The 13387-nt window shown below is 42.9% G+C and overlaps 1 protein-coding gene across 10 annotated transcripts in view; it reads right to left on the bottom strand.

The window, feature by feature from the left end:
• The window catches only part of clcn2c (chloride channel 2c), a 178433-nt gene that overhangs the window by 125950 nt on the left and 39096 nt on the right, over positions 1–13387 (bottom strand). For all 10 annotated transcript variants that reach the window (XM_079559307.1, XM_079559303.1, XM_079559308.1 and 7 more), the window contains exon 2: positions 2630–2768. In XM_079559307.1, the coding sequence (XP_079415433.1) occupies positions 2630–2768 (139 nt within the window). The remainder of the gene's footprint in view (positions 1–2629; positions 2769–13387) is intronic.

Below are 13387 nucleotides of genomic sequence, written 5' to 3'. Positions count from 1 at the left end.
TGTCTGTATCGGTCGGAGATTTTGCATAATCTTAGCTACTGGCCTCTTGTTTTATTCATCCGCTTATATTACCGGGAGTTCATCACTTCTCTTACGTTCCAACAATCGTGAAATATATTTGACTACACGCAGAGGGGAAGTCAAAATGAGCCGTCGCCGTTTTGGAGACGCTGGTTTGTGGACGGTGTGGGGACGAGTGGGTGAGAAGCTGGGAGAAGAAGAAAAGGGAGGAAGGAGGAGGGGGGGGTGACTCACCAGCCGCCGGGTAAAAAAAAAAAAAAAAAAAACTAAACCCACGCATAAAGCTGCAGCAGAGAGAAGAGAAAGGGGATAAGTGGTGTGGTTGCAGGGGTGTAATGTTCTCTCCTCGCCAATAGAGGGAGTTCTTTACGCACAAGACGCTTTTGAGGAGTGGGTTTGTCGCTTTAAACTGCAGGCAAGTGCACTCAGAATTAAAATTGAACATGGAAGGCTCTCTAACTCTAACTGTGCTGTAGGATGGATAGAATTGTCCCTGGATTTCGTTTCCCTCTAAACTGACCATTGAGACAGGCTGATGCCGATAGAAATCATGACCATTCTCATGTATTTGTGAAAGGTCTAACTTAGAAAAGACAAAGCCAAGTATCCAAAATATAAAGGCTGCATCTGAAAAGGCCTGCCTATGTAAACTCTCATTCACTGGCCATGTGACGACCCGTGTGTTATTGTAGGTCATGTGATCACCTCATTATGGACTATAAATACTGGTGTGTAACCGACATTTCACTGTCTGATGCAGGGCTGGTGACCGCGTGGTGCTGAATAAATTCTTTGAGAGCTCAACAGCGGTGCAGAGTCTTTAATCCTTTCATCATACATCTGTGGTTTTGTAACATTTTTGTTGCATTTTCCTAACTTTTTTTTGTCATGTTTTTTGTTTACCTTTTTTTTTGTAACTTTCCTGCATTTTTGTCACTTGACTGTCACGTATTTGTTGCGTTTTGGGCAATCTGTTGTTGCGTTTTTGTCTGCTTTCTTTATTTACGTCTCGGGGGTTTCTTCAAGCAGCTTTTAGATTTGGGTAAAGCCAAACTGGAGAACATGTGCTCAGGTCAGGTGGGGGTTAAGAGTTTAATTTCAAGTTTGAATTTGAGAGTAGTTCAGCTTTGTTTTTGAATACAATACAAAATATATAAAATTGCTGAATCATTTTTGTTTAGTTGGTAATAGTATTGGTACGACGTTGGAGGCACTCAGAGTATAAATGAATGACTTGGGGGGTCCGAGAGACAAAAGAAGGTTGGAAACTACTGTTTTGAACCACATTGTTCATATTTTTGATGAACTTAAACCCTGAAAACATACTTTACCCACGTTAGGGCCAAGGCAGCACATCTGTTTAAAGGGGCAAGATGCAAGTTTATATACTCACTACTGCCACCTCAGGTCATGCGTGTAACTGCACCTTCTATATTAAGCTCGTGCATGACGGCACTTCGGACCCGAATGAACACCTTTTTGCGTGACAGTGCAGGATTTTAGAGGCAGTTGTGGTGAACAGGTCTGGGCTCATTCTACACCTTAGGACGTTGTTGGAACATGTAGGGGGAGGAAAATACTCAATTTTAACATTTTTAAACTCTGTATAGTCCCTTTAAATGCTACACTTTTCAGATGAAGCGTCAATCTATCCTAAATCTGCCAAACCATGTTCTGCGGCCGCAGTTTTCATCAATGCCCTCCGGGAGGCGACAAGTCTCCTCGCATCAGAAAACAAATGATGTTCACATTCTTTCATCCCTTCAGCTTTCAGACTTTTAAATGTCTCTAGGCAAAAATGCTGTGAATATTCCATTAGTTTTATACTGCAGTGAATGTGGGATGAATACAACCTCAATTCCTCTGCAAATGAGAATCAAGTTAAAGGGATATTTCAGAATTTTTGACATAGGGCCTAATTTCCTAGTTATCCGGAGTGTTGTTGATTTCTGGAGATATTTTTTTCTTAAATTCATGCAGTTCTTATATTTGAAGAGCTGTTATATTTCAAACATGATTCTATTGACACAGACATTTATATGGTTGGTCTGGCGTTATAAGTGGTTTGCCTCAGGTGCTCTGTGGGGCGGGTCAGACTGTTTTTAATGCAGGCTAGCTGATACCATAGAAATGCACTAGCCTTGCACTAGCCTAGCGCCACTAAGCTCTTCAAATATAAGAACTGCATGGATTTAAGAAAAAACAATCTCCAGAAATCAACAACACTCTGGATAACTAGGAAATTAGGCCCTATGTCAAAAATCCTGAAATATCCCTTTAAGATACTAGATTTATCAAGACATTTATTGGATTTTCCAATGTTACCAGGGCAACACCAGTTCCGTCTCTATAGATCTTGAGTGACCACAGTCTAAGCAAGTCCCTCAGCTCAGTGTGAAGAAAAAAAGTTCCAAACAATGAGTTAACATTGAAATTCCACGCTCTAATGCCACACACATTCTGGACCCGGACCCGTGAGTGGTAGTACGTGTATTGTACATGTGTTGTACTGTGTGTGTTGTACTGTGCGTGTTGTACTGTGTTGTACTGTGCTGTACTGTGCGTGTTGTACTGTGTTGTACTGTGTTGTACTGTGCGTGAGACTTACTGCGGCACTTGGCACAGCGGCCCTTGTCGTACTCCAGCAGGCTGCGGTCGCTCACGGACCTCCGCTGCCCGCTCTCCCTGATGCGAGCTGCCTCCTCTTTGGCGTACACCCCCAGCTCCTGGGTGTAGCGCCCATACATCTGGAACACACAGGGAGGGGGAACACACGGCCATTAGACACTGCAGTCGGTCGGTGGGAGCATACGGACTCATTAGGGAGATACATGATCACAGCGAGGACGGACGTTCACAGCAGTTCAATTAGACTTGTGTTTATCCCCCGTTCCACGTTTCAGAACCCGACCTTATCGAATACCTGTATAAAAGGTAGGCAGTATACACATACCTTTTAAAGTAACTTCATAGAGACAGTATGTGTACTTTTATTAGAGAATAATGTTTAAAGTGAAAGTGCTCGTACTAGAGTAAGAGGTGTCATTTAAATCTTATTCTCTTTGCAAATATCAGAATATCCACACCCATTACATCAACACAAAAACAGACTTAGCTCAAATGTGTACTCAGTACTCAAATGTATAAAAGGACTTGGTAAAAATACTGCTTGAGTGATTTACTTTAGCTACTATTTGAGTCACTACTCTTTCCTAAGTAAAGTTTTATCAAAGTGTTGCAGGAAAATGTGAAAAAGGCACAAAGTTAATTTCTTAAAGGGTCTAGATGCAAGTTTGCCATTTTATACTCACTACTGCCACCTCAGGTCACACGGGTAACTGCACCTTCTATATTAAGCTCGTGCATGACGGCACTTCGGAGCTGAAGTAACAACTTTTTAGGGGGAGGAAAATACATAATTTTAACATTTTTAAACGCCGTATAGTCCCTTTAAACCCCCACCTGAACCAAGCACATTTTCTCCAGTTTGGCTTTACCCAAATCTAAAAGCTTCTTGACAAAAGTGTGAAGATAGCAACAAAAACATGCTGGAAAAAATCTATGAAAAAGTGACAGAAGAGCAACAAAAAAAGTGACAAAAACTGATGAAAATGTGACGACAATGCCAGGCAGTATTAAATGTAGAGCTGATTATGTAACAACTTTTGATTCTACTTTCTCCTCCACAACACAAGACATTGGCTCTAAAAAAGTTCATCCTCATAAGCTTTTGACAATGATAAAAACCACGACCGCACAAAAGGCCAAGTGTCAGCAGAACGGGGGACAGGAAGTGCTACAGTGAGCACAATTTCCAGACTCAAAGTGAAATGAACAATATCTCTCCTGCAAAACAAAGGCGTCCACTTGTTTTGATCAAATATTTAATTTCAGGTTATGTCATTTTAGAGTTCATGAGCCGTGATTAATTAATAATTCATCTAAAATACTTAATTATCAAAGCAATTCAAAGCAAACAACTCAGATTTAAGTCTCCTCTCAAATGTCCCTGCTCCTGGACCGGTTTAAAAATCTACAACTGAAGTAGAAAGAAATCAAGATACAGGCTATATTTGTCTCAAAATTCAAGGTTCGCCAGAAAGCTTTATCAGGTTTATTTGTCCCAAACTACACAAACCCTTTTTAGAGGGAGGCCACCCATATGGACTTATGTTTAGTTGAAACAGTAACAGTAAACAGTACAACAAACAGGCATCCTCCTCCTGCCACCTCCTCCTCTTCACTGTCCCACACTCGGAGCCGTGAATGGGACGCGATCGAAAGCTGGAGGGTATTTTTAGCCGCGATGTCTGTTTGGGTAAAAGGGCTCACAGGTTCACTGAGGTGAAGTGAAGGAGGTACACACGGCCATTAGACACTGCAGTCGGTCGGTGGGAGCACACGGACTCATTAGGGAGATACATGATCACAGCGAGGACGGACGTTCACAGCAGTTCAATTAGACTTGTGTTTATCTCCCGTTCCATGTTTCAGAACCCGACATTATCGAATACCTGTATAAAAGGTGGGCAGTACACACATACCTTTAATGGTAACTATTTGTCCCAAAATACACAAACCCTTTTTAGAAGGAGGCCACCCATATGGACTTGTGTTTAGTTGACAAACAGTACAACAAACAGGCATCCTCCTCCTGCCACCTCCTCCTCTTCACTGTCCCACACTCGGAGCCGCGAATGGGACGCGATCGAAAGCTGGAGGATATTTTTAGCCGCGATGTCTGTTGGGTGAAAGGGCTCACAGGTTCACTGAGGTGAAGTGAGGGTCATAGATTTAAGTGGGTCAAAGACACTGGACAAAGGGCTTTTCTTTCAAAGCAGAGACACATGAAAAACTACACAAGCGGACACAAAATATGTCATAACTTGTGTACTATTAGTAGCACAGAGATATGAAAATGTACAAGTAAACAGGGTCTGCACTCTGCAGCTCTTATGTCAACATTACTATATTTCACACTATAACATTGCACATTGTCCCTGTTGAAATAAACTAATAAATTAAACTAAACTAAAACATGCAAAAAAATCCTCCAGCTAGACGACGTATTTAAACTATTTATTTAATGTCTGTACATGGTCCATTAAGTAAAAATGTAAGTGAAGTAAAGGGGGTGGTACAGCGGTTAGCGCTCGTGCTTCACAGCTAGAAGGTCCCGGGTTTGATGCCCAGGCGGGGCCTTTCTGTGTGGAGTTTTCATGTTTTCCCCATGTCTGCGTAGGTTTTCTCCAGGTACTCGGTTTCCTCCGGGTACTCGGCTTCCTCCGGGTACTCGGCTTCCTCCGGGTACTCGGCTTCCTCCGGGTACTCGGCTTCCTCCGGGTACTCGGTTTCCTCCGGGTACTCAGTTACCTCCAGGTACTCAGTTTCCCCTACCACTACAAACATGTACAATAGGCCAGGATGAATGAAGTGTGGGAGTGATGGTGGCGGTCAGAGCGGCGAATGGCTCAGATTGTCAGCCTCACCTTCCGTCAGTCTACCCCAATGGACAGCTGTGGCTACAATAGTAGCTTACCACTAAGGCTGAACGATATTGAAGTAACTTGCGACACGCGATACGGATGTGCAATATCGCGATAACAATATTATTACGATATTTCACTGAACCATTTCAACACCATATGTTTCATTCTAATTAAACACAAATCAGAAGTAACTTTTTTCTGCAAATGTCAAAACAAGACTTTAAAAAAACACTACATCATCAGGACCAAAACACGACTAAAATGTAACTAAATTAGGAAATGTTTAAAACTGAACTTTTACACATTTTTAAGTTCAATGCATTGTTTGTTTTTGGCTGAGTTTGCAAACAAATGTGTTGATCTCGGCAATGCTGTGATATATTGTGGCTTCTTGCAATACATATATTGCATCATCTAATATCACACTATTTTTTGTGCTTACCACTTACCACCATCAAGTATGAATAATGAATAATGACTACAGCGTAGCGCTTTGAGAAACTTGGTAACATAAGCTTGTAAAGCACAATAAAAGTGCCATTATTATTATTATTAGATAGTGTTGCGAAAAGAGAGGTGGGTCTCTGGCCGCAGTGACCCAGTGCCGCCCAGTGACGGCTCAGTTATGGGACAGTGGTGCAGATGGTAGAGCGGGTCGTCTCATGATCGCCCATCGGTGCCATGGGAGTCTGAATCCCGCCTCCTGAAGGTGCACACTGTCGTTGTGTTCTTTGACAAGACACTTCACCCACCTTGCCTCTGGGGCAGTGCGACATGGCCTAAAATCTATATAACGATATAAAAAGGAAATATCACGATAACGATATATTTGACGATATAACTGACAATAGACAAAAAAAACTTCACAATCCCAGCCTTACGCCAATTGGGAAGATTAATTCAGTCATATTTTAATGTTGTTTTTTTACGGCATACTTATTTCCTCGCAAGTATGATCAACTCAAGCAGTTCACATCCTTCATTTCATTTGACTATGAAAAGCACCTGACCCCGTGTGCTGCAGTCAGTGTTTATAAATTATATCGTGTCCACAACAATATTAAAAATTCTAACGATAGCAAAAAAAATTCTATTGCGACAACGATATGCGATACGATATGGCCCACGCCTACTTGCCTCCAGTGTCTGCGTACATTGGTGTATGAATGAGATATCAAATGTAGGTGGAAATGGGTTATATAAGTTGAGACCATTGACCATACTATTGGGTCATGTGACAACAATCAATCAATCAATCTCAAAGACTGCAATCATTTAGTAAATATGAATACGAAAATCTGTCTCTATGGGTATTAATCATGTTTCCAACCTGCTAGCCCCACTTGCAAAAGATCTCAGAAAAATAGCAATCCGTCTTTTGTCTTTCGTTTGTTTCCAAAATTGCGCAGCCCCAGCAGGTCGAAGGCTTTTAGGAAAGATGCAACATTCTCATCAACCATGTAACCATTTCTAAAACAGCTGCTGCTGCAATTCCAGGGCCCGAGAAGGCCGTGGAGCGCGATCAAACCCCACTTTCACGACCAAAGCTCCCAACACGCCATGTGAGGAATGAACACAAAACTAGTAAGAACCGAGTTTGGGGTTTCCTCCCTTTTCGAGATGCCGACCACTGCCCTCCCCGAGATACCGTTCCGCTGGAGGCATTCCCCTGCCGCAATCATGATCACCCAACCAGGCTTTTAATCAAGACACTTCACATGCCAAAGAGGAGGGGAGAAAAAAACATGGAGAAACCCAACATAAGGGGCAGAAATAGCCCTTCTGAGATGTGTCCCCTCCAAAACACGCGAACAAACAGACCCAAGTGCGACAAAGGCCTTACAGCGTGGGGCTAAAGTCTATCATTATGTTTGAGTTTAGTCAGAAAACAGGACATAGTTTTGGTTAATTGGTCCCAGATGAACAGGGTGCCCCCAGTCGCACAAGTCGTCCTTGGCAACACTTGCAAGTTCCAGGACAATCATTTCCACGCAAAGTGTAAGAGATTAAGGTTTTTTCTTTGCCCACATGCTCACACCTTTGTCACTCAAACTGCATAATCGAGGGGGGCGGAGGCACACCGAATGCAGGGCAAGCAGAGAATGACCGTGGACGAGGAATGCAAGGGTTTTATTGACGGAGAAATTCTAGAGCAGATAACAACAAGACAAGAGGAGACAAAGGTGAGAGACTCCGTAAACCAATGAGATCTCGGAGTTGGAGCCATGCCTTCGAGGCTTCATTAATGAGTAAAAAACAAAGACCAAGGGGATCAAGGGCAGAAGGCACCGGGGTTGATTTATGAAGTGCCATTGAGGAAACACACAGAGCTTCACGCATGAAGTCCCATCAACTTGACTCAGATATCGAATTGAGGACTTTGCGGGCTAAGGACCTGGACTGATTTAGCTCTAAAGTCCTTGGCGCTGCTCCTGCGACAAAGGAATGGCATTTTCAGCGCCCAGTTTGTCTCTTTCCGAACATTCGCTGGCCCCACATTGAGCTGAGCGAGTTCACTGAGCACCTTTTCCTGCTGTTTGTTCTGCGTGTCAGCAGAGCGGAGCGAGGAGGAAGGAAGAGGAGAATCTGAAAGAATCATTGTGCAATTAAAACCAAGGGATCTGCCATGAGGAGGGCCGAGGGAGGGCTGAGCCGAGGGCCAAAAGTGAGCATGACTTCATCCTAATGAGAATTCAATTTGTGCGGGCACAGCTCTGCATCCTTAGAAGTTTTCAGGTTCACAGAATGTTAGGGGAACACAACAGGGCCTTTGTGGTCTGTCGAAAAGGGTGGAAAGTGGCACATTTTGTTGGGAAACTCCTACTTAAAAACTCAAGCAGCAACCTCCAAGAGCTGAGGGGTGAGGCCAGAACAAAGAGGGCAGGAACAGAGACTTCAGCTGCAGCCAACAGTCGGAGAGTCAACAAGTGGTTCAAGCCAATAAATGCAAGGGGGCTTTATAAAGAGGACAGTAGCATGCACACATATAATGATACAGTTTGTAATACAAACCCAGCATGGTTTTAAATGAATGAGCTCAGGACACACAATTGTCATCTTTCTATAAACAAAGCCAGTCTTTTGTCCTTGTTTGTAGTTGTAGGTGGGTCAGGGGACACTATGATGGGGGTCGCAAGAGGATTTAAATAATTAAGTTCGTAACACTGAATTTGGTGTGTTTATGATTGAGAACAGTAGTCCAGCAAAATGAAGCCAAATATTAAAATATATGTTACAAAGTCATCTTATTTGTCATATTATTTGATTAGAAATATTACTTTTGTATTGAATCCTGCATCTGACTTACACTCTTGATTTACTGTTATATTAAAGAAGAAGTATGTTTTGAGCTTTTAACTGTTATAATGTTATTCCCTTATCAAAACCAGACTTGGAGTAATAATTCACTTCATCCACGCATGTTTGAAAGACCAAGTTTATTTTTGGTACTAAAAGTTGCTTACTTTTTCAATATCTAGTTCCTTTCCTAGTAAACGACTAAGCCCCTCCCTCCCTCCTGATTGGAGAGACAGGCCGGTTCACAGGAAAGCTTGTCTCATTGGTCGAAGTGATGGCGCCAGTGATTGTGATTAGTTGTCGAAATCAGCGAAGGTAGAGACTTAAAAACATATTATTACTTATGTTACATCAAATTGCAGGCCCAGGCAGTCAATTGTATGCTATCTATTAAGTTTGTCAACCATTTAAACTTACAGACTATCACTTTAAGAGCCCCATGCAGTTCTTCAGCCCTGCCCTTGTGCCTCATTGAATGTCTTAGTTTGGTCCTCAAACTAACTGTGGATCTTTATGGGTAAGGTTTGCGTATTTTGGGGGAGTATCGGATCTTTGGATTCAAACAGTTGCAAACCCCTGAGCTATTCACCTAGCTGGTGGGTTAACATTTTATGCATGTTTTGGGGTGACTAGTTTATGTTGGAGGGAGAACCTGGAGGAAACCCAAGACATGGTTGAAAAGATACAAACTCTTCACATAAAGGCCCGAAAAGGGAGTTACGATCGCAAACCACTTAGCCATTGCATACAGTATCTCGTATTCTTAAACACTACCCAACCCATATATTCACTACTCCTCCTCAAATATCAAACATGAGCTGACCTGCACTGGCCAAAGCTAGGCTCAAACCACAAACAATCCATCGGCCACTGTCAGCTCAAAATTACAATGCCTACAGTACAGGTTAAGGTAAGTGCAGGTTGTCTTTCTTCCTGCAATCTACATTTGCACATTATTATGGCCATACAGCTTAGTGGAAAAAGTGAATGGTTCTTGGAAGCCAACCCAAAACATCACAACAAAACGGTGGCAGGAAGTTATTTAGTCCCTCGTATGGGCTTCACACGTTGACCTCACGTGATTTTTGCCTTTGAAGAAGTCCCTTCCGCAGCTGCATGTAAATGAATGCGGGGGTAATGTTTTGGCCTGTGATTAAGTGGGGATTCCAGTGTGTGCCCATCTAAAGTTAGCTCTGCGGCCCGCTGGCATCCCCTCAATGAGAGCCTGACAAAATTTACACTGGCCAGGCATGCACATGTAAGTGGCACAGAAGCTGAGTTAAAGGCTTACAACAGCGGTTTAAAAGGATGTACAGTAAATAAAGGACGGCCCAATTGCTCCGTGGGGCACCGCGGGACAGGGGGGAAGAGGGGAGGCTTGAGTGGTGGTGCCAGGCTGCCATGCCAACCCTGTGGGCCTCTCCTAAAGAACTTGTGAAAAGTTCGGAGAAAAAGGGAGGGAGATGGACAGAGGCCGACGTGTAAGAGGCAGGGGAAGCAGCAGGGGGCCAGGGTTAGGTGAGGTGGAGAGAGTAGGTCTGCGCTCAAGAACAAGTCCTGCCATTTTTTGAAATATTACTCAAGATACAAAGAGTTTTTTCACAGAGGGATTTGGGATATTTTGGTTAGTTAAAAAAAAAAATCTGTTAGATTCAAACATACCTCATTTTTGGTGTCTCGAAACAAAAATATAACACATTGCAATAAAATAAGTACGTGGTGTTTTTAGGTGTAAACTTGGTCATTCGATTTCATAGGTCTCCTCTAATATAACAGTATATCATATTTCTTCTTATACTATACTGTACTCTGACTTTGCAACATACTATTTTCTGTCCATGCCAAAGCACGGGCATTTGTGTGTGCCGAAGGGGAATCTGGGAGGTTTGGCACTGTACACAACATCCATCGAACTGTGTGAGCTGAATTTAGATCAGTGTCGAGTTTAGCGAGAGGGAGAGATGGGGGAGAAAAGAGGAGCAGAAAGGAGGGAGAGAGAGAGACACAGAGAGGGAGGGGAAAGAGAAGAGAAGAGAGAAGATGGATGAGATGAGAGGGGGGAAAAACAGTACTTATCGACAGCGATGTCTTTACGTTGGTTCCGATGAAAGACAACTTAACGTTATAGACAATTGTAAGAAGTTATTGTTTTAATTCAAATATCACATGGGGCTTTGCATTCGATCAGATTTTGATTTCAGTTACGATTACTACCCAATGTGCCGCACACCATTAAACTTCGGGTCAATCAGTCCTCAGTATATTTTGCCAGTAGTGCTGTGGAGCATCGAAGTGCTCTTTCACAAACCAAAGTTGAACAGTTTGGGCTGAACACACAACGTCATGTGTGGAGGAAAAATGGAACAGCACACTAACATCAAAACCCTATTCCCACTGTGAAGTCTGGAGCAGGAGAATCATGGTTTGGGGCTGTTTTGTTGCCTCAGGGCCTGGACAACGTGATATCATCAAAAGAAACATTTATTCATAAGTTTATCAAGATTTTTTGCAGAAAAACTTGAGACATTCACAACAGAGTGGAATAAGTAAGTGAACCCTTTTATTAAATATCTGGCTGATCCTTCTTTTGCAGCAATAACTGCTTTTCTGTAATCGCAGATGAGATGCTCACGATCACGCTTAGACCATTCCTCTTTATGAAAATGCTGCAGTTCAGTGAGATTCAGGCGGTGTACTTACTTATTCCACGCTGTCCTGTGAATGTTTACATGTTATGGCCAATGAAAATATGATAAAATGTAAATGCTTGGGTGGTATTAGTTCAAGCAGACACTTGTTTAATCATTCTTATGATTCAAATAAAGATCAGACCACATTTTATGGCCAATTTAGGCAGAAATGTGAGAAATTCCAAACAGTGTACTCACTGTTTCCTCCCACTGTAACTTGGTGATGAATTATGCAGCCCTATTACCCAACAATTACACATTTAGTTTAGTAAGTTGAAGAAAAGGAAAAAAAAGTAATTTCAAATACCAATCACTTGGAATAATCACGATTTCTCAAGTCATTGCGTTTATTACTTTTGCATGATCGAGCAGCCCCAATATCGCCGTGTTTGGATAGAAAATGTTTTGTCGCAGGGAAACGGAAGGATAAAAAGGGAAGCAAAATCTAAGGGAGGAAAGAGGTGAGGGTGATTCAACAAGAGAGGGAGGAGGTATGAGGGGGAAACAGGAGTGATGAAGGCAGTGGGGAAGTCGGTGAAAGAGCAGCTGCAGGCTCCGCAGTCGGGCTCAGTGATTAACGGCACACCTGTCTCATGCAGCTCTATGGGGAGAGCAACAGGGAGGCTACAAAGGGCCTTGACAAATATATTACAGTCTGGCCACCCAAGGGTCCGTATCTAACTCGCATCAATGCTTTCTGCTTCAGCGCTTTGGTAATTGTTTTTAGGAGTCACAGCGTAGTCGATTTGATAGCATTCCGTTACCTAAAAATGGTGGCTTGTATCTTGATATCGTTATATAGGTAATTCTCCTTGCTGCCATCAGAGCGCACCGTGTTATTGAAATGATTAAAGCGTGTAATATCATCACAGTTTTGCGCGTATGTTATTTCTTGGCAGCTCTTACGTCAGCCGAAACGCTCGGATAGGCCAAAGGCGGCTTGTTCAAATCAACGAGTCTGGCTCTCGAAAGCAACCACATGGGTCTCATACTTGGAGAGCGAGGGATGTATTTGGAAGGAGGCGAGCGCAGTTTGCCAGCGGCTGTGAATATCCCCCCTGTAAATATGGGTTTTTCAAAGAGGGAAAGGGAACAGAGGTGCACCTGCTGCGCCGGACCCAGGTGAATGGAGTTCTGATGGTTTTTAAGGGGAGGTCTCGTGGCACCGCTCAGAAAGACGTGGTTGTAATATCAATGAGCAGCTGCCAGACGGACTATGGGGCAGTTTACTGAGGAGACTGCCCATACAGAGGCCAGTGTGGCTGGGTTTCAGGGCTCCCCTGTCTGCAAACAAGTGAAAACAAGAAAAAGGAGAAAGAGCAGCATGCATTGCAATGTCCAGACTTTGCTTTGGGGCGGCAAAACGACTTGGAATTGGAAATGGTCAGTCAGCAAGTGGCAAAGCCTATAATCATCTAGTCAACAAAGAAGACATACTGTCATTAAGACTGCTACATATTCTGAAATACATGTCATTTAAAGCAGTACTAAGTAACGTGTTTACCTTAATAAATCCTTTTCGTGGTCCCTGTGGGGGCTAATGCAATTGTTTATGGGTCTTTCATCTCCCCCTGGTGTCTCTGGCCAGAAAACCATGTTTGCAACTTGACTGCCACCGGACCGGAGCAAGCATTACACACTAATGGAATCACGAAGAAGAAGCTAACATGCTAACGGGCAAAGCTAACTGCGGGCTAACGTCACTTTAAACAGTTTTTACAGCTAAGTTTGAGTGAAAAAAAATATTTCCATTGTACGATATCCCTCTCTCCCTTCGCCTTTCCTGTCAGCGTAGTATTTACTCTCCAAGACTATTAAAAAGTTTAAAAATCATAACATGCTACGACACCTGCAGTTGCGCTTATGGCCTCTAGGGGCAAAAGTTATTTA

This window comes from Gobius niger, assembly GCF_951799975.1.
Source record: "Gobius niger genome assembly, chromosome: 1".
Classification (NCBI taxonomy): Eukaryota; Metazoa; Chordata; class Actinopteri; order Gobiiformes; family Gobiidae; genus Gobius; species Gobius niger.
This window is presented reverse-complemented; position numbering and strand designations above follow the sequence as displayed.